General features: G+C 40.8%; 1 protein-coding gene across 4 annotated transcripts in view; it reads left to right on the top strand.

Annotated features, from left to right (window-relative positions):
- Nucleotides 1–19,982, top strand: part of bcas3 (BCAS3 microtubule associated cell migration factor) — a 330,904-nt gene that overhangs the window by 55,618 nt on the left and 255,304 nt on the right. For all 4 annotated transcript variants that reach the window (XM_054596895.1, XM_054596893.1, XM_054596894.1 and 1 more), the window contains exons 14-15: nt 12,662–12,795; nt 18,370–18,706. In XM_054596895.1, the coding sequence (XP_054452870.1) occupies nt 12,662–12,795; nt 18,370–18,706 (471 nt within the window). The remainder of the gene's footprint in view (nt 1–12,661; nt 12,796–18,369; nt 18,707–19,982) is intronic.

Genomic DNA, 19,982 nt, shown 5'->3' with positions numbered 1-19,982 from the left:
ATGCTGGAGTTGCTTTCAAACACATTTGATAACCAGTGAATAGCTGTTGCCAAACTAGCCAACATGAATTGTGGGAAACATTAAAAGAAAAACAGTGCCAGCAGGAGCTAAATCATGTTCACTTAGAAGTTTCTGACAAACCATTTAGTTTGTTAAAGACATGAACACTTAACACTGGAGTAACCAACAATGTAGATCGAAGAAGCAGGGACAACTTTACTGTCATTGACCGAAGAGCAAAACAGAAAAGTGTGTGTGTGTGTGTGTGTGTGTGTGTGTGTGTGTGTGTGTGTGTGTGTGTGTGTGTGTGTGTGTGTGTGTGTGTGTGTGTGTGTGTGTGTGTGTGTGTGTGTGTGTGTGTGTGTGTGTGAATCAGAAATAATTGAATCTGAATTGAATTTGAGGGTCTTTGGCCTTTTTCTTTTGTGATGGCTCAAAATAGTTAATGATGTTCCTTCATTTCTACGTTTCTTTTTTGATGTCATAGGTTGATAGTCCCTATGCTATGTCAGGTTCTGTAAGTAGCTATGGTCAGCTTTATTTCAATTTAAAAATGTATGATTCGTGGTGTCATCTGTGATATTTCTTAAAAACCTTTTTGTCCTTTAACATCAAAGATATGTTTCTACAGAACTGCACCCTCAGCACAGCACAGAACAGTAGATGTTGTAGTGAGTTTCAGTGTTACTTTTTTCCATTTCAGTCAGGGTGTGTAATGAGATCAGGACGAGTCTTCACACAAGTGTAGAAACTCCTCTTTTACACTGTTGTAATTGCAGGACTCCTTTCATCAGTATTTATTCTTTTATTCATTTTCATTTCTGAGCAGCCTGCTGGGGATTGTCCCATAATTAGAGGCCTCTTAATTTGATCAGAGCCCAAATCCTGAGTGACGGGTTCATTGGTCTGGCTCTAAGTGACCTCTTTTCAAGATTTTTTTATGCGAAGTGGCTCTTACTGAACTACCTTGCTGGGTCTTCTGAGGCTCCCTTAGTGGTCGAGCTCAACATGGTAGAAACAAGAAAGATATAGATTTAGCAGGAAACAATGATATGACTCAAACAGAGCATGGAAAGCCCTGAAGTTTTGGCCGGGAAGAGTTATGTAAGAAACCCCAGTGGCTTGTGTGTGTTGGAGGCTCTACATAGGGCGGACCGGTGGCCGCCAGCTCTTGGTGTGCCGGCTGGCGCTTTGCGGCACTTCGGTCAATCCGTGGATCTATTCCTAGTGGTGTAATTAGAGGGACGCAGATGAAGTGCAGTGGCAAAGCGCTCTCTTTAACAGCTGCAATGTGTGTGTGCTTGTTTTCTTTCACGTCTCGTCCTCCTCACCCGTCCTTAACGATCCTTGACTTGATTATTAGGTACGATGCCAAGGTCAAAATACACTCATGTTTTGATGGCAGAGATATTTTCCAACAACTTGTGCTTTACTTGTGAGTGTGACCGGCACTAGATGGAGTGATTGATCCAGCAACTATACAAGACCATTTACATAGTAAAAGTAGCAACGCCACCATGTATATAACATATTGAGAAAGTTTTGTCCTACATTTCAAGCTGTACTTTGTTCAAAGTAAAGTAAATGTAAAAAAAATGAGTTAATTATCAAAACAATAGCAATTTTTGAGCTAATTTGTGTATACACACACTAGATATTTATGTATACATAATTATACATGTTTAAAGAAGAAATAAGCTAACATTTTGCTATGATGGTTGTTTCTTACAGTAGTTTATTTAGTCAGTAGTCTATCTGTATGTTAAAAATGTTGGTAGGAAAAGGGTTGAAGACATAACATTGAGTACTTTGGTATTGTTGGGCATGGATGTTCCACATGCATAGCACTAAAGCAAGTAGTTAAACTGAATGAGTTATCATGCTGCCTGTACTTAGACCATGAATAACTCATATATATTGCATTTGAACTAGATGCAGTATACTTCCACCGCTGTGCTGTGAAGAATCTCTTGCATTACCTTCTTCAGTCTCATAAAACACAGCATTCTGCCACAGAAACAGAAGTTGATTTTTGTGCAGACGTTCAGATGTTCTAAATATGGAAGTTGTGAATACCCTTTCAAAGCTAGGAGTAATGGCAGATGAATCAAGACTGAATCTCTCCCCACACGGAATTGTCCCATAAACCATACCCCTGGTTTAGTAACAGGAGGGTCTAATGAATAGCCTGGCCCGCTGAGCCCGAACATTGAGGCAGCTGTGCCGTGAAGGCAGCTCTCCATGGTGTAATAACTCTGTCTCTCCGTCCTACTGATGTGTGAAAGAAACCAGGCCATCGCCGAAAAACCCTGGACCCACACACACATGTTGAACACGAGGGGAATTCCCACAGACAGGCAGCTTCCCTCGGCCACACATTTATAGCCACACATTTAGCATGGATTGAGTTGTGTCTTCACACCAAGATAGTAATTAGCACTCACAGCCGGCTCTGATGTGATTTACAACAGCCACTCTGCACGGCTCTTTCAGTATTTTGACTGGGGTTAACACGGGTTGTACTTCCCATTCTGAATTCTTCTTAGACTGTTGTATTGTTGGCGGATGTTTTTAACAGTGATCACAAGTTTTTAATGACAGTCTTTGTTAAAGTTGTCAAAGCCAGGTTTTTTTTTCACCTCAGCTGTATTTCCCAATTCCCCAATAGAAGAGAAGAATATAAGTGCTTTTCTTTGCTGTTCATGCTAGCAGAGGCAGAAAGACTGATAACTTACTTACTATATGAGACATTCAGAGCATTAATATAACAGCACGCAACTATTTTCTATGTAAAGATTGAATGGGGTAATGTCTACCTGAGAAGAGAATGAAGTCACTTTCTCTCTATGTGCATGTGTTTTTACAGCAATGGAGCGTGCCCCAACCATGGTCACCGCTCTGTACCGCCCTCATAAGGCGGTGACATCTGATAACGCTGTTGTCGCAGAAGTGTAGTGCCCATCCTCTGGTTCCCCGTTAGCTGTTAGCTGCCAGCTCAGACGCCGCCATGTTGAGAGCCAGTTGGAGGCAATATATCAGCTCTGAATTTTGTTTTGAGCACATTTAAGCCATGTTCTGGACATTCTTCTTTTGCTGTCAGCAATAACTTAGTCAATGGCATATCGGTCTGCAATACTGATGTAATTGTAGACATTTCTTTGTGAGCTCTGCTAGAGAAGAGGAACAAAAGTCCTTTGCCTTTATGTTTTTGAAATATTATTTGTTTGAATCTAAACATTTGGTCAATGCACTTGTGATCAGGCAGAGCTAGTAAGATAGCCTGTCTATTGGTGAAATTTTACATTAAATAAACTTGCTCACAACAGTCCATTCACCTGTCAACTAAAAACAATTCAGAACAGCTGACTAACAACAAGAACAGCTAAACTCAGAATACATTCCTAAGTTTCTGCAAGTGAAACCAGCACTGACCTGAAGTGATGAATAGTACTGGAAAGCTTTTTTTCTTTTACCATACCGTTGCTGTTTAACTCTGATTATCATAAAGAGCACTAAACTTGTGAAATGTTAGTGATGCCAGCTGCTCATGAAGAGACAGCCACAACAAAGACGGCACCACATGCGCAGCCTAATCCAAAGGTGATAGTATCCATCCAATGAGAGTGAGAAAACACTTAATGAATCCATTTTACCAAAAAAGCCATTTTTTTTAAGGTACCATTGAAAGCAGGTTGCTTTTTGTAGTTCAGTGTAAAAAAGTAGAGATGAGGCTTCCTGAAAACATTAATGTTAAATAAAGAATAGAACTGCTAAGTGGTTGCATGGCTGGAGCTAAAGAGAGTACCTGGGTTGGCCGTGACTCAGGGCCTGTGGGAAGCTTGGCTGAGAAAGACTCACCCCAGCTCCCCCTTTGGCCGACACTCACCGACACACCAGACACCTCAGCAGTGTGGAGTCATTCACAGCCCACACAGCGGTAACACGCAGGTCATTTGTAACTTCTTTACCGTACGTCTGTAGGTGGTTGGCTTTGTGGGCATAGGGTGGGTTGCAAGTTTGCACTGGTAGCAGCAAAGGAATTACAGAGATGTGCGACCTGGACTGAATGTGTTGATTTACACTATTTCATATTTTATTTTTTTATCTTCTGTAGACAAACTAAACACACAATAACATTTAATGCTTAACATATTTAGACTCTAAGTGTAAACGCTGCCAGTGGCCCACATGGCTTTTGATGTTTATTCACCCCAAAATGAAAAGGTGTTGCATAGAACAAATAACTTTCTAGGTATATCAACAGTAAATACTAGTAGAAAGACCAGTAGCCAATAGAATCAAAAGAGTTAATCCAATCAAGTCGTCTGGAACAGCGCTGGGCATAACTGTAGCTCTGAAACAACTAACTAACACATGCTGTGAAGATTTAAATGTATCTATGCAAGCAACACACCCCCAATGATTTTTAGAAAATAAGCTTTTATTTGAGAATTTACAGTATATAAATACATTCAAATATTTGCATACAAGCATACAGTATTGCATGTTGGTAAGGATTCAAACTGATCTAAAACAAAAAAAAACAAGCCGACACAAGGAGCTGGTCAGTACCTCATACCCTGTTAGGTCTCAATTTGCTTAACTGAGGTATTTAACAATTCTCCATTAAAAGAACAAATAACTAAAACAGATTAAAATCAATTAAATTAACATTGCAAATGTGTTGTAGACAAATTATAATATATTTGCAGTTCTTACAGGCATTTGTTATCCAAACTTTGTGGAAATATAAGCACTGAACTGCATCCTCGTTAAAGCCACTATGCTTTTCCACACTTATCCACAAGGTGGTTGTGCACTACCGTGAATTACACCAACACATTAATATTATCCCCTCCAGTTTTTCTTTTCTTCTTATAATCAATGGACAACAGAAACACTGTGAAATCTTACCTATGACCAGTGGCTGTGAATGTTTAAAGGGATTTCGTTTGTTAGCAGAGCTAAACAGAACCCTGAAAAGTTTAAGAGACCATGTAAATGCAATGGGCTTACCTCTCCAGCCTAACTGTCTGCCTGTTTGCTCAGAAAGGGGATTAAGTGCTGATCACAGTCCCGCATTCTTCATCAGGAGATTGTGTGCAGAAGCAATTTGTTTTGGGGCTTTTTAAACATGGCATCAAAAGAGGCCTGGTGTTAAACTTCTGTCTAAGCTGCTGTGAGAACATGTTTGTCCCATGCTGGAAAACCACAAAAAGAAAACAAAGCAAAAGTATTAGGATTCACAGGGAATTTGGATTAGTGGCAGTAAATTGGGGTTGTGGCTCTGGTATATGAACTCTTGCAGGTGAAGTTGGAACAGAGGCTTCCTTTAGTTTTGCAGCCTGTTCATCCCGTGTTCTACCCATTGGATGGCCTTCTGGCATATGGCTAAATAAAAAAAAAATCTCTCTCCCCTTTCGAACAAATCCAGCAGGAAGTGTGCAAATATGTAAATGCACCATAAAACGGACTTAAGTAGTGTGTTTTCCACTTAAGGTGATGAAAGAACAAGCCTGGAGCTCTGCATTCAGAACAGCCACGCTTTGTGAACTTGACCGCTACGGTGCCAGTCCCTTGTGTGTCGGCTAAACTTTAAAGTCGGCTGAGTTTTTCCCTTTTAAGAGAGCCGGTGTTCCAGCATAGTAATATCAAACTAATGGCGGCTTCTCAGCTTGGTTATCCACACAGACACACCTTTTTTCATATCTATTAATATCTAAGTGCTTACAGGTGGTCTGACTGTGAGCACGTAGAAAAACACAACCCTCGGTTTCAGCCCGTTGTACATCAAATGAACCGTACCACCTATCCCCCTCCCTTTCCTCTGTTGTTTTCTCTGTTTTTCATTGCTGCCTTTACACTCCCTCCATACCTCCCATCCCTCCTTTCCTGCCTGTGTCCTTTTCCTCCTCTGTTAAGGGAAGACTTGATGAGTTTTGAGGGATTTGAGACATTTTTTGAGAAACCTTTAATACCGAGGAAGTGGCAGCATGCCATATGTTGGGCATTGTGACTGATCCTCTTCTCTGAGGGACTGGGCCAGTATTGAAGTTACTTTTGGCCATTTTCATACCCAAACAAATATTAAGACCAGGCTGAAAAGCAGTGCTTTGCTGCTCTCCCTGGCTGAGAGTTTGTAGCCTGTTACACCTTTGACCATGCCCAGCATCACTGATGGGTCCTGTGCCATTCCCTCGCATTACAGTCCATGGTGTTCTAGGATAATTGTACGTCCTTAATAGCAACCATGATATCTGTTTTGATTCTTGAAATTTACTGAGGAATGCACCTTTCCAGTGCCTTGATCTGTTTTAGCAGGGAAATCGCAGCTTCTGTGCACCGCTTCTTTGGTAAGGCCGTGCTCACATTGCAGATAAGACAGACAGACCTTGAATTTGAGTAAACAAAATAATTAATCCTCCTCCCAGTCTGAATGAAAATGTTAGCTTTTAGCTGCTGCAATATTTGTGGTTTGAGCTAACTTAGCTAGCTAATCAATTGCATGGACAGCTCTCAACTTCTCCAGTTTGACTCTGACAATGAGCATAACAGCGAGTCACAATATCATAAATCACCGACAATGGAACATGACCCAGCATGCATAGCCAAACTTTAATGTGAGAAATTATTGATTGGTTTCTCAGGTGTTGAAGTGTTTGTATGTAAACTTATAAGTTTGACGATTTCGCTCTTCTCAATGTTTGTGTTTTCACCCACGTGTTGAAGTGTATCTGGTGAAAAAGGTAAGTTAGTGATAAAGCGAAGAGTGCAGGGGAACGAGGATAGACATATTCACTTACTTGGACTACATAATTCCATTGCATTTGACTAGCTTCTTGCCAACAACTTGGAATCAGTTTGTCAGGCACATGCTAGTCTGGAAAAGCCTCTGACACAACATATAAACTAAGTGACATTAAAACTTTTAATTAGAGACCAGAACGATAGCAACACATACAAGCTAAATGTAAAACCAGTCAGTGTTGATAATTCCTGAAATGAATATGTAATTAGTCAGACTCCAGCCTCTCTCTTAAATCAGAGGTGGTTGTCTTTGGCTTGTTGGCATCTGACTAACCCTAATGCCTACTCTGCTGCCCAGTGGGAATAAAACTGCTCATATATTAGTGTGGTGCTGTGGTGGTGAGAGGATAGGCAGGGCGCTCTCCTCCCTCCTTCAATTAGCACTGTGACCAGCAGCCAAATTTGCACTGGTTTAGAGGAGAACACATGCCCATTAATCATTTACTTTACTTATGTAACCATCAAAATCCTTAAGTGTTTTAGACCAACCTCTGGGCTCTACGCTGAGCGAAGAATTAGGAATGCATAATAATAAAAAAAAACAAAAAAACAATACATGCAGGTGAATCAGAGTGTAGTAGAGGTTTGATGGTAGGTGGATGGATGGTGGGAGGAGAGTGGGTAAATAAATGATCCCAAATGATTACTAGGTGGTCATAGTTGCCATGGCAACACTAACATTTTGGTTTGGCACACATTTTAACTGTGTGCATAGAATGCAGAGTTATTCTTTCATGTATATGTCCAGCATATGTGTAAGTACACACAGACATAGAGTCAGCTCTGAAGACAAAGCTTCGTCTTATGATGGGTACTCTTTCATTTGTGCGTTGGGCTCATTTGCTCTGAAGTTTATGCATCCTGGTAACAGTAAGTCCCCCAAGTACTCCATCTTGTAAGCTTTATGCTTTCCACATGGTTATAATTTGAGATTTTTCCTCATTTTCAAAGCTTTTTTTGAGCCTAGTGTTGTTAATTAAAAAGTGGACTAGTTTTGTTGTGGCCTTTTGTGTTGCCAAGTAGGGAAATCACTGCCCTCTTTGTTGCTCTCTCCATTTCTTTTTTTGCTCCTTTTCACTCTCCCTCTCTTTCTCTCTTTCTCCCTTACTCCCTCATCCCATCTGCCTTTGTCAAGAATAAAGCTAGCCCAACCACTTTCTAAATGAAACATCCTCCCAATATTAATGGGATTGAGCAGATGTTTTCTGTTTGGCTGGTCAGAGATGGGACAGTAACGCCTGCAGCAAAACAAAACAAAAAGATTTTTGGCAAAAAATAAATAAATAAGCAAAAGCAGATATTTATGGAAATGATTATATCACTTCCCTCATGGCCCATACGGACGCATGTCTCGCACACATGGCAAATTAGAGGTCATCCCTTCCAGTTTAAGCGCATGTGTCAGTGCGTGTGCCAGCGATTTTGGTACTAAAACATCGTAAATAACACTGTAACCCCTGGGAAGAGGTGTTATAAATAGGACGTGTCAAACCATGCTCCGGCCAGCCTCTGGTTTCCCTGAAACCCTCTCTTTTCACCCGCCGAGCGGCTCAGCTGCTTTTTAATTTGGCCATCCTGCGGGCTAACCGACTGACGCCTCTCGGCGAGGGCCTCTGTATTTCAACAAGGCCACAAAAGCCCCAGTCCTCAGGCACCCGTGCTCACAAAGCTCTCCAGCTTTTCTGAGCTGTTACTTTCTTGGAGCCCAGACTCAACCATCAGCAGAAGAGAAGCGCCGTCCAATGCCAGAACACAGCGGCCAAGTCTCATCCGTCACAAACCCGGGGGCCAGACTCTCCAGCCACTGGGTAGGCGGGGCCCGACCAAAACAGAGAGAGGAGGAAGAAAGAAAGAAAGAAAGAAAGAAAGAAAGAGTGGAGTGTGGGGGACAGAGGGTTCAAGAGCGAGAGGAAGCTCCCAGATAAACAGACCGCAGCGCCTCAACTCCTAATCACCCTGCGCTTCCGTTTCCAGACTCTATAATTAGAAGGGCCCCGTCCCTTTTTTCTCTGTATTCCCAGTTGACGCAAATGCTTCTTGTGGCTTGGCACCTCGTTTGGGGCGTGGGTTTTCAAGAGTTTACAGGCCCTGGGCCTTAGCTCTCTGGCTTTCTGGGTACTCTGAGTTGACTGCATGAATAGCTAACCACTGTCTTAATGCACACTTCACTCGGCCCCTCTTCTGCTTCCCTCCCTCCACCTCTGATAATCTGCATGACCCCATCGCCCAGCCGCTCTGTACCTCCCTCATTCCACATCTTCATCATCTTTAAATATAACTGTTCTTCAGTCATACATAAAAAAAGAAACCTTTCAACTCGGAATGGATGTACAAAATTAAGTCTCACACTGCCTTTTTTCTTCCAGAGAGGGAGTGTGTTCCATCTTCCTCGCACGTGTTGCTGAACTCTTTTAATCTCATGCCATTCCAGCCTCTTTTTTTCAGATTTGACCTGCCACCCAATAAAGCCCGGCCACTAATTAAAACCTACTGCAGCCGTCACATAAAAGATTCCACGGGGAAAAACTGAGAGGAAAATTACTAATTCATTTATTATCATGTATGTCTGGGAGTCGTCAAAATGACAGAGCTTTGGACTTTTTTGGTCAAATCTTCCCCTCTGTATCACTGATGCTTTTTCAACATTTTGAGTTACTGCCCAATCTTTGGGTTTGTTTGTAACATCTTAAAGGGCTTCTGGGATGGGTTTTGGGTTGCGCTTGAAAAGCAGTGCTGCGTTTTTCCAAACCAAACCAGTTTAGATCTTGGTTTGTTCTGGTGTGGTTTGTTGAGCATGTTGTTTATGGTGAGGGCCTATAATTTCTGGAGTTTGATGAGCTTCAAATAAAACAGGACCAAATGAATGGGCCTGTCAGTGGGGGTTACACTGTGGGATTGAATCTCAGTGTACACACACACACACACACACACACACACACACACACACACACACACACACACACACACACACACACACACACACATATATACACCAATGACCATACGCGGATGTATGAATACATACATTTCTTTTTTTACAGACTCCATGCTTTTAACCAGACCGAGCTAACATGCGAGGAAAGGCTGCATTGTATGACATCGAAAAAAGATAGCAAGTTTTGTTTAATGGGCTGGTTTTATTTGTTTAAATGCACAGTAATCCTGACATGCCGTCTGTCGTTGGCTCCTTTTGTGTGAGCAGCCGGAGTGAAATACGGTTGAACTTGTATCAGTTTACCAGTAAACCAGAGGCGACTCCTAACACACTGGCACAATTTAAAGAGAGGGGTTTTTGTTTTCTCTAGGCATCACATAATAAAATGTATCAAATAATTTCTACTGAAAGTCTAAGAGCAGCAAATGGAATTGTAAATATTATTTGATAATTCACTTCTCAAACTGCCATTTGAAGACAGCATGTATACCACTGTATATCTTTTTTCCCAGTTTTGAGAAAATGTTATACAATCTAAATCTATCATATTCAATATGATTTTGCTCCAGTGGTTTAGCACAAGACTCACAAGATTATCAGAGGTCGAGATATCTTGATATTAAGGCCCTCAAAAGGAGTCTAGTTCTCAAATTCTAAAATTGCTTGGTCCTACATTTCCCATAATGCTACTCAAGAGCATCTTTCATTACAACCTCCCTGCCTGATAAATGGTCACATCTTTCAAACTCTACTGACCGAGTTTGTAACACGGGGTATCTGTTATGAATTTGTAGTTTCCAAGTCAAATTCGAGATGACCTAGATGATGTCATCAATGGTCATCTAGACAAGTCAAGAGTAAAATTGACAGGGCGCCCCTTCAGTCTGTATTGTGATTTATTTTCTGTCTGTTGACTGTGGTCATCGCAGTAATTACATAAGATATTAGTATTGATATTTGTTCAGCTTATTTATTAGGGACATCGCGCATTGACAAATCTACCAATGTTAACTAAAGACCAGTTGTAGCAACTCATGATGTTATAACTGTGCATAATGTTATAATTGAAAATATGTTAAAAGCTCAAATAAATTATTACATTATTAAGTGAGCAAAAATATGTTTAGTAATGTAATTATTTCACTACATAGTGTAATAATAAAAAAAGGCTCTCCTTTTGTTCTTAAAGCAATTTTCCGTGACACAAGTGGAGTACTTAATTTATAGCTACTGGAATTTGACTTTTTCGATCACCCCTATGTGCTCTTGAACAATCATCTTCATAAAGATGTGGACCTTGGTAATCATTCAGCGTAAAGGAATAGAGTAATCACATTCATACATTTTAGTGAATTTAGCGTCAAACTTGCAGTTTCACTCGTATATTTCTGTCTTGCTGGTTGTTGCTGGCTCTCCCCCCAAAAAATGAAACCACTCTGAAGTCAGTGGAAACCATCAACTATTCAAATGTTATCCTTTTACTTTGTTGTTGTGTTATAGTGTTTTTTTGCTCAGAAAAACACACAATTCAATTGATAAGGAAATAAAATATTGTATTTTTATTTATTGAAACAAATCTTCTCGTAATAGTTTTAATGATGTATTATAATCTGCTTGGAGGCATTGTAAACAGGTCATAATTCCCTCTTCAATATATATTTATGTTGTTCTGAAAACATCTTCTTCAAACAACTGTTTTTATTCAATTTTCTCATCAAAACCCTTTCTATGAGATTACATGTGAACACATTATGATAATGTAATAATTTGCCTTCCTTACTCATTTTCACTGAACAGAGCCTGAATGCATCATAATGTAACTGAATGGAGGTTTCGTTTGTTGACCGTAAGCGCTGCTGCTAACGTTACTAGCTCTCCTCCTGTTGATTTAAACACAGATTGGTTGTTTTCAATGTAACATGATTAGAGATCGGAGACAAGAAAAGCATGAATGTCCTTATATCATATTTTACTGAATATTGGGGGTAAACGATTGTCAGTTAAACTTTATTTCACACTGTGATGGTTAATGTTCGATTCCACAATGGTCCCTTACACCACCAGTTAGCATGACATTAGCGAGCAATCATTTGGATCACCGTCGGTGTTTCTTGAATACGCGAGTATTCTATGATAATTTAATGCTCAAATGTTGAAATTATTTCAAATACACATCCCTAGTAGTAGCCATCATAAATTAGTCAAGGTTGGTCAAGCTTTTCCCAAGCTTAGGGCTTAGCTGTTTTAAGAGAAAATTAGCCAACTTGGCATCTGTCTTAAAATCCTTCTGGGCTCTAAACTGTCTCTATCTTTCAAATGCATCTCCAATATTGAGCCAACTTTTCCTACGTCTCTGGTCATTTAACTTCTTAGAAAGTTGCACAAACTTTTTGGGTTGAGGATGATCCAACGTTATCTCTGTGGATCCAGTTTGTGTGCTTGCTTCCATTGCTGCAACACGCTGTGTTTGAGTGCCAATTTGGTGTGGAAACTGCCGTGGACGGCATCACAAAGGCCAAAACAAAAACATTTGTTTACAAGACGAGTGGGAAATTCAAAGGAGAACATACTGGCTATAGCATTGTTGTCGCAGAAGCCAGTATTTCGTCCCATGATTCCTTTATCTCTGATGACATATCATGGTAATTTTATGATATTATTAAATACAGTAAATAAATTACATATTGTTGCTTTAAGGACCACTAACAAATACTAAATGAAGTATACAATACAGAAGCATGTGATAGTAAGTAAAGCAAACAACAAATTCATGTGAAAGCAAAAACTATACTATATGACTAAATTCAAAGCATAAAGAAACACTGACTATATTAGACAACATACATAGTATGCTGATAAAGATTATATCCAGTTTGTTTTGATGATTTTCTAATGTTGATGACGGTATGTTTATTGTAGGAATGCTGCTGGTGACTGCTGACACTCAGGGCCACGATTTTCACGTCTTCCAGATTCTCACCCACCCATGGGCGTCTTCACAGAGCGCCGTTCACCATCTCTACACCCTGCATCGTGGGGAGACTGAAGCCAAGGTCTGAAGCACACATATGCATGAACACTACTATCATCGAGTTGAAGTAGCTCTAAAATGTCATTAACGTTTTCAGTAGACAGTTTGGAAACATTTAGAATTTTCAACTTAATTTACACTTCCAAACAAGTTGCTGCAGATAATGTTTTGTCACATCAGTTCCTATTTAATCAGACTTAGGCATTGAAATAAAATCATATAAAACAGAAAAAATCAAAACAACATCCAGGTAAAAATAAGAATGTCTAACCCATTTTGAAGTTTGTCCTTTCACATAAACCAAAATGCTCCATTGCTAATAAAAAACTGTCAGAGCTACCACGGAGCCCACAAGGTCAATAACTGCACTCCCTGCTACATTTTTGGAAAAAAAGAAAAAGGGGTTTTAGAGAAAAAACAGACAGAAGGGTCTACAATATGCAAAGGATATATCCAGGATGTCAAACCGACTCAACAGCGGAAACAGGCTGTAAAGATAAAGAAGAGAGAAGATAGTAGCCCAGTCCTACAGATCACAGTGTAAAAGCGAACGACCACATCCCCTGGCACTTAAGACAGAAGACAATGAAATTAAGGAACAACTTTGTCCATGTAAAGCGGGGTCGATCTTCATTAACTGTTACAATTATTAAAAAAACAAAGCAGTATGTGTATACAGTCCTTACACCTTAAGCAGCTAGCTTAGCATAGAAGCACTAACGCTAGTTAATTATGTGCTAACATAGCTCCACAGATTTTAAGGTAGAAATGTACCCTTTTAGAAACGTATGTCTCCTTCCAAATTCTCTGGGTATCACTAATACACAACGTTTAAACATGAATTGCTCCAGATCCACTAAACCAGCTTTCAAATGTATAAAATCTGATACTATGGCATGAGAGTTTATGGAGCAGAGTTGGATAGTTGTCTGACCCCGGTTGTAGCTCAGATGCTTATTCATGATTGGCCAGTGTGTGTTCGAGAGGCAGGACTTAAATTAAGGTTCCATTATGACACTAAGGGAAAGCAGTTAAATCTAGCTCAAAATAAGGGTGATACAGACCAACAACTGAGAGCAGTGATGATGGATTTTCTAGAGCAAATACACAGAAAGACACCATTTCTAATTCTTGTTGTGTTTTGAATAGAGGTTACACTTAAACACTAAACAGGAAGCACTCTGATTATTACCAGGGACTTTAGTTTCCAATGCGACTTTAATCCACCATATGTTGCTATTTGAACATTGTCAGAGGGACTGTTCTTGGACATTAGCAACCATAGAGTAAGGACCAGCAGGAAAATGCCTTTGATTTAGATCCGACCAAAGCCTCTCTGGTCTGCTAAGTTAGACAGCGTCCTCTTCCTCCCACATACAGCACACTCAAGCACTGCTGGATGCTTTTTTTACTGACAGCTAATTGAATCAGGTGTGTAGAAGTTGACATAGAGCAAGCGTGTTTATCTAAGGAGGGGCTAATCCCCAAAGGGTGCTTTATTTCCTGTCAGTAGTAGAAGTAACAAGGATCTTTCTCTCAACTGTCTCATTGCAGTGTTTTTTCTACGATTCGTTTCCTTCCAAACGACACACAAACACACGCACACACATTTAAACAGAGACAATTTTGGGGAGAAATCAGCCCCTGTTTCCAAAAAACATAAGAACATTCATTACATGTGCCAATTGTTTCCCTCTATCTTTTGTTTTGCAAATTTGATAAGAGGAGAGCTTCTTTTTTTTTTTACATGCCACTTCTAAATTGCATGTTTGAGGAGGGATTCAGTCATCACCTTCCAAGTAAAGATATTTTGTGCCCCTTTTGAATTTTCTTGTAAGTACTGAGCCGTGACACGCAGAGACTTTGCAGTGCAAGTCAGAAGTGCTTACTCAATAAACCTACTTCAGGCCTTGTTCGGTTCAGGTTTATTGACTGGGAAAACACACCATAACACACACACACACACACACATTCTCACAGCCCGCCTATCGTTAATGTATGACCAAACGGCAGGTCCGCTGACCGGCTGCACACTGAGCCTCCTTTGATCAGACCCGTTGTAAACACTGAGAGCCGGCCTTAGCCTAGTGCTTGGGCCAGGGGTTATCACCACACACTCTCACATACACACACACACACACACACACACACACACACACACACACACACACACACACACACACACACACACAGTGAAGAGTGATAAAGTCTTCAGTTAGGTGGGTGGAGAGACGCCTTATCTGTCTCCAGCGGCCAAACATGCGGCTGGCTGTCAGTGACCCGAGGCCAGGTAAACAGACCTGAGGCTGATAACAGATGTAAGGGACTGAAGGAGGACCCGAATGTAGATGAGAGCGGACCCACGGGCCAAACTGGAGAGCGCGAGTCACTGAAGTTACAGGGGAGGCACTCCATTACTGCTAAACTTTGCAGCCCTGCACGCTCAGCTGTGATTGCAGTGATACGGTTTCAAAGTAAGGGGTCACAGGTAGTTAGAAATCTGATTACCGACCTGCAACATGTATTTTGCGGTTTTACAGTAACCAGGTAATTACATGAAAACACATTTTAAATTATGGTAACATGAGGCCGGGGATAGCTGTGGCCCTAAAATCTGAACATAACTGATAGCAGAAACATAGATTTTTATTATAACTTTTACTTGACACTGGATGGAGCTCCTTTGTTTGTGAGTGGGTCCCAGTTTTGTTTCCACGCAAGTGACACAATTGTTTTCCTCTATTTCACTGATCTACAGGTGGAAGTATTACACAAAGATACACAACACTGTGCAAACCAAGGCAGGGAGGAATGGGACTGCTAGTTAGTCTACATTGATGTAAACAATGCACAATTTAAAATATTGCATTTCGGTTAGTAGCACTGAATGTAAACTTTTTGTTTGTTTACAAGCACCTTACATAGTGCAAAATGAGGTCAGCATTAGCAATGATCCTGATGCTGCCTATCAAATCAGTGCATACATTGATAAATTCTGTAACATCTATTTCAGAGGTCTCCCAACAAGTAGCTCACGAGCTACCGCTAGCTTGAGTGGCTCTCTAAAGGTTCAAAGTATACAGTGCTGCAGTGTTGATTTTTTGTTTTAGGCCGACCCTTGTGTTGATCCCAGACCTTATGTCAGGAAACCAAAAACCCTTTGACATTGAGATGATGGACGGTAGTGCAAAAAGCTGATTAATTCACAGGTTTTAGAACTCATCCCTGCAGCACTCTTTAAAAACATAAATTGGATAACACAAATTCACTTTGTAAACCTGCTTCAATTTCTGTACAATCAAATACACGGACTTCTGACATGAAGCAATTATTTCCCAATTGGTTGAAACGCTTGAATCGGTTGAATGGGTTAAAATAATTTACACTGCTTTTAAGTTTGGTTACATCCGTTAACATTAGGTGATGTTAGCAGCGTGCAAGCGCATACCAGTTTTGACGATGGCCGCAGAAAATAGCCAAGCCAGTAAAAGGCAAAAAATAAACTTGTTTTATTTTTTCAAAAATGTGAATGAGAAATGTGCGTGTCGCGATTGCCAGGGAAATATTTAACATGGCCACTTCACCAAACTCCACAGCTACAAACAGAGAAGGTAAAGGAGCAGTTAATAAAAGACCATAAAAGTAAGAGCAGTCTGCTATTGGCAATGTACAACTTGGTGCCAGGCCACTTTCAGATGTCTGTTTAGCTGACAGATTAGCTGTCAGAGGGAAGAAGGTTGAAGATCTCTGATAAATTTGTCAGTAAAAATATCATCTCTATAAAATATCATCTATTATTTTACAGGCTACTTTCTAATTGGCAATGCAGTAAACAAACAGAGCAAAGGGTTAAACTTGCAGTCAACCACACAACCTTTGTTTGCTCTTTCTTGTCTTTATATTCCCTTTCTAATGCAGAGACACTTGTGTATGCCTGTCCTCTCTCTTCAATCGTAGCTCGTTGTGTGTCTTTGGTACTTGCTTGTCATTTCTACATAGTGTCTCTCAGGTTAACAGGGCTGCCTTAATAATCAATGAATAAAAAAATAAAAAAATAAACATGTCAAATACTCTGTGTGGGAGGACAGGATTGAGAGCTTTCCAGCCGCTCTGGAATGAGCAAACTCCGCACATGCATGTGACTGGATACAGTTACATTCCACCTTTTCAGAGATAGCGTTTCTTTGGTCTCTGCGTGGTTGTCACACTCAGCAAACCTTTAGGTAATCCCCTGCCTGATAAAATGGATTCAACAGTAAAGTCCAGGCACCCATTTACAGTTGGAGCCTTGACATGTCTGTTATGAGCAATTATGATACACACAAAGTAGCCCTTTCTCATCAAGCAGAGGTCAGGCCTCCTCTTTCACTCATCTCTGTGAAGTAAAGTGACTGTCTGGTATGCAGAAGATGCCCCATTAACTGTCATTGCAGGGTACAATTACCTAGTCTGACCTGGCAACAGATTAGAGAGGCCTGCATGTACAAAGCTGTCTCTCTGATTGGCTGACTGGCTTCCTGGCTAAAGAGTAAGACATTCCTCATAGTAACTTTCTCCAGGACCTTTTCCTTTCATTTTTTCTCAAGTCCCATCCACTTTCTCCAGCCTCTATTTTTGACCGTATGTCGAATGATAGATGCTGACACTGTCACCTCATTACTCCTTCGTGGGTTTTTTTTTTATTTTCCCTCCCACACACTCCTTTGCTTGTATTGTCTCTTGAAGCCTATCTGTCTGGTTTCCTGCATGTCTGACATGCTCAGGGAGATGCTATCTGCTCAAGTGTCTGCTTGCGGAGTTTCAGTCAGAGTTTGAGGAGGAGAGCAAACAAGGGATTTTACCAGTAACCGAGCCGATATCACTTTGTCACCTTTGACAAAAGTTGTTTTCTAATCCTGTGACCCCGGTCGACTTTTATCACCTCGGACATGCAGCTTTGTTAATCTGTGTGACAGTATGATGGCAGACTGAACTTGTGCATTTGTCTCTATGCTTGTGGTGAAGAAAGAAATACAGAACATTTTACTTCAAATGTTACTCAAAAAGTTACTCATGAGAAAAGAATAACACAAAATTAAACATAGTTCAATTGTGTCCGAGAGTGTCTTTGGTTACTATGCTTTTAAACGCCTTTTCAGTTTTAGAACGTTTTTAGGATGGACTTTACCTTCATCGTAGCACTGAGATGCTTGTGGGAAACGGGGTCGTGATCTTTTTCATGGCAGGTCGAACCCGTGTAACAGTAATATTTACTATTCACGTGACATACTCATTAACAGACGGGTATGAACCTGTGTAAAATGTCAACATTGTACATAGGTACAATATTTCAATATTCAAGCCTGACATTTTTAATATAAATATATCTATATTTTTTTTATTACAATATAGATTGTTTTTGAATAACCCTAACCCTTACATTTGTAAAATGATGTGTTGTTCGAGCTCTTTAAGACTCAATCATTTGCAAATTGATCGGAAATATAGTGGAATAACTTTATCCTTCATCTGTTATGCACATTCTCTGTCTCATCATCTCACTGTCACCTGACCTCTGAACCTGTACTCTTTCTGTGCTTGTCCTGTCTCTGTCCAGGTCCAGGACATGTGTTTCAGCCAGGACAGTCGCTGGGTAGCCATCAGCACCCTCCGTGGCACCACCCACGTATTTCCTGTCAACCCTTACGGCGGAGCACCCTGTGCCCGCACACACATGTCCCCACGCGTGGTCAACCGGATGTCTCGCTTCCAAAAGAGCGCTGGCCTGGAGGAAATCGAACAGGAGCTTAACCGGGTGGCTGCATTAGGAGGAGGAGCGGGAGCAGGAGGCATAGGAGGAGGCGGCTGCATCCTGGGTGGAGGAGGAGGCATCGGGGGCCGCTGTAGCCCCATACCAGGCCTGTCCAGCAGCCCGTCGGGGTCTCCACTCCACGGTGAGGGGCTTGCTGATGTTGTTGCTTGTTTGCGTGTCCAGGATGGACTATATAGTGAGGATTGTGTGCAAAGCAGCATGCAGGAGGGGATTAAGAGTTTATAGGGTCATATTATGATGACGGTGATAGAAAGCTTAAGAAACTATGTTTTGCTTTTAATTTAAAAAGATGGATCTATAATTGTGATTGATAATGGTAATACAGAGCAAACTTCCTTCTCACATTTGAGGCACCAGAATGATTGGCATTTTTGCTTCATAAATGAGTTGAATTATCAAAATAGTTGTTGATAAATTTGACTGACTAGCAATCGACTTATCGTTTCAGCACTGATCTTTCGACTGTAATTGAAATTGGAAAACAAATTGCACTTTTGAATTTAATAATCAAAAGGAGACCTGATCAGTTTTGGCCATGAGGAGCAGAACCAAAATCAAAACAAGCTCACAGATACTCAGTAACCATTACAAATATGTAGCAAACATTTGACTATCAACACATCCAGCCCACACAGAGCATGAGCAATTATTTGGAGTGGTGTTTCCAGCCACCTGATTATACCAACTCCTGAGAAAAGTATCTTTTTCTTTATCTGCAAGATCCTTATCACATATTTTGGCTGCCTACTGAGGTTGATGAGAGCTGAACTGTACCGTGGATGTGCTGTAACACCAAAACAAGCTCAACTAGAAAAGTGCCCTCTGTATAATGTAGATCTCCACCAGGTGTTCAGGTGTTTCTGCTACGACCTCTGCTCTGATGTTTGATTGAATCATTACGTTCATGCATGCAAACAGGCTAGATGTTGCTACACTTGAGTCCTGTTGTGTGTGTGTGTTTCGGTGTATTTGTGTGTGTTTCCAGTGACTGGTCATCTCAGTAGCTCTTTTCCAGGGACTCTGAACGGTCTGCCACAACCTTGTCCACCTTGTTTGTCAAACAGCAGTTCAAGCTGCTCACACTGTCTGTGTGTCCCTAGCTGACATAGAAACACACTGATGAACACACACTTTGTGTCAACTGCACTGCTTGACCCGAGAGGTGTTACGCAGTGTAAAATATCACAGTTGTCATTAGTCATGGATTTCCAGGAATAGCCCTGAGCTTTGATAGTTTTACTGCAGCCAGGGCGAGTTGAAGAACTCGGTCAACACTTCAGAGAACCAAATGACTGGGAACTGACCAGTGGGTCATTCTACATTATACTGTATAGTCGAATCTTTATATGCTCATTGCACTAGATAGTTTTTGGAAACTAGATCTTGGAAACTAGATC

The sequence above is a fragment of the Anoplopoma fimbria genome, chromosome 1, assembly GCF_027596085.1.
Source record: "Anoplopoma fimbria isolate UVic2021 breed Golden Eagle Sablefish chromosome 1, Afim_UVic_2022, whole genome shotgun sequence".
NCBI lineage: Eukaryota > Metazoa > Chordata > Actinopteri > Perciformes > Anoplopomatidae > Anoplopoma > Anoplopoma fimbria.
Note: the sequence above shows the minus strand (reverse complement) of the source record. Positions and strands in the feature narration are given on the sequence as shown.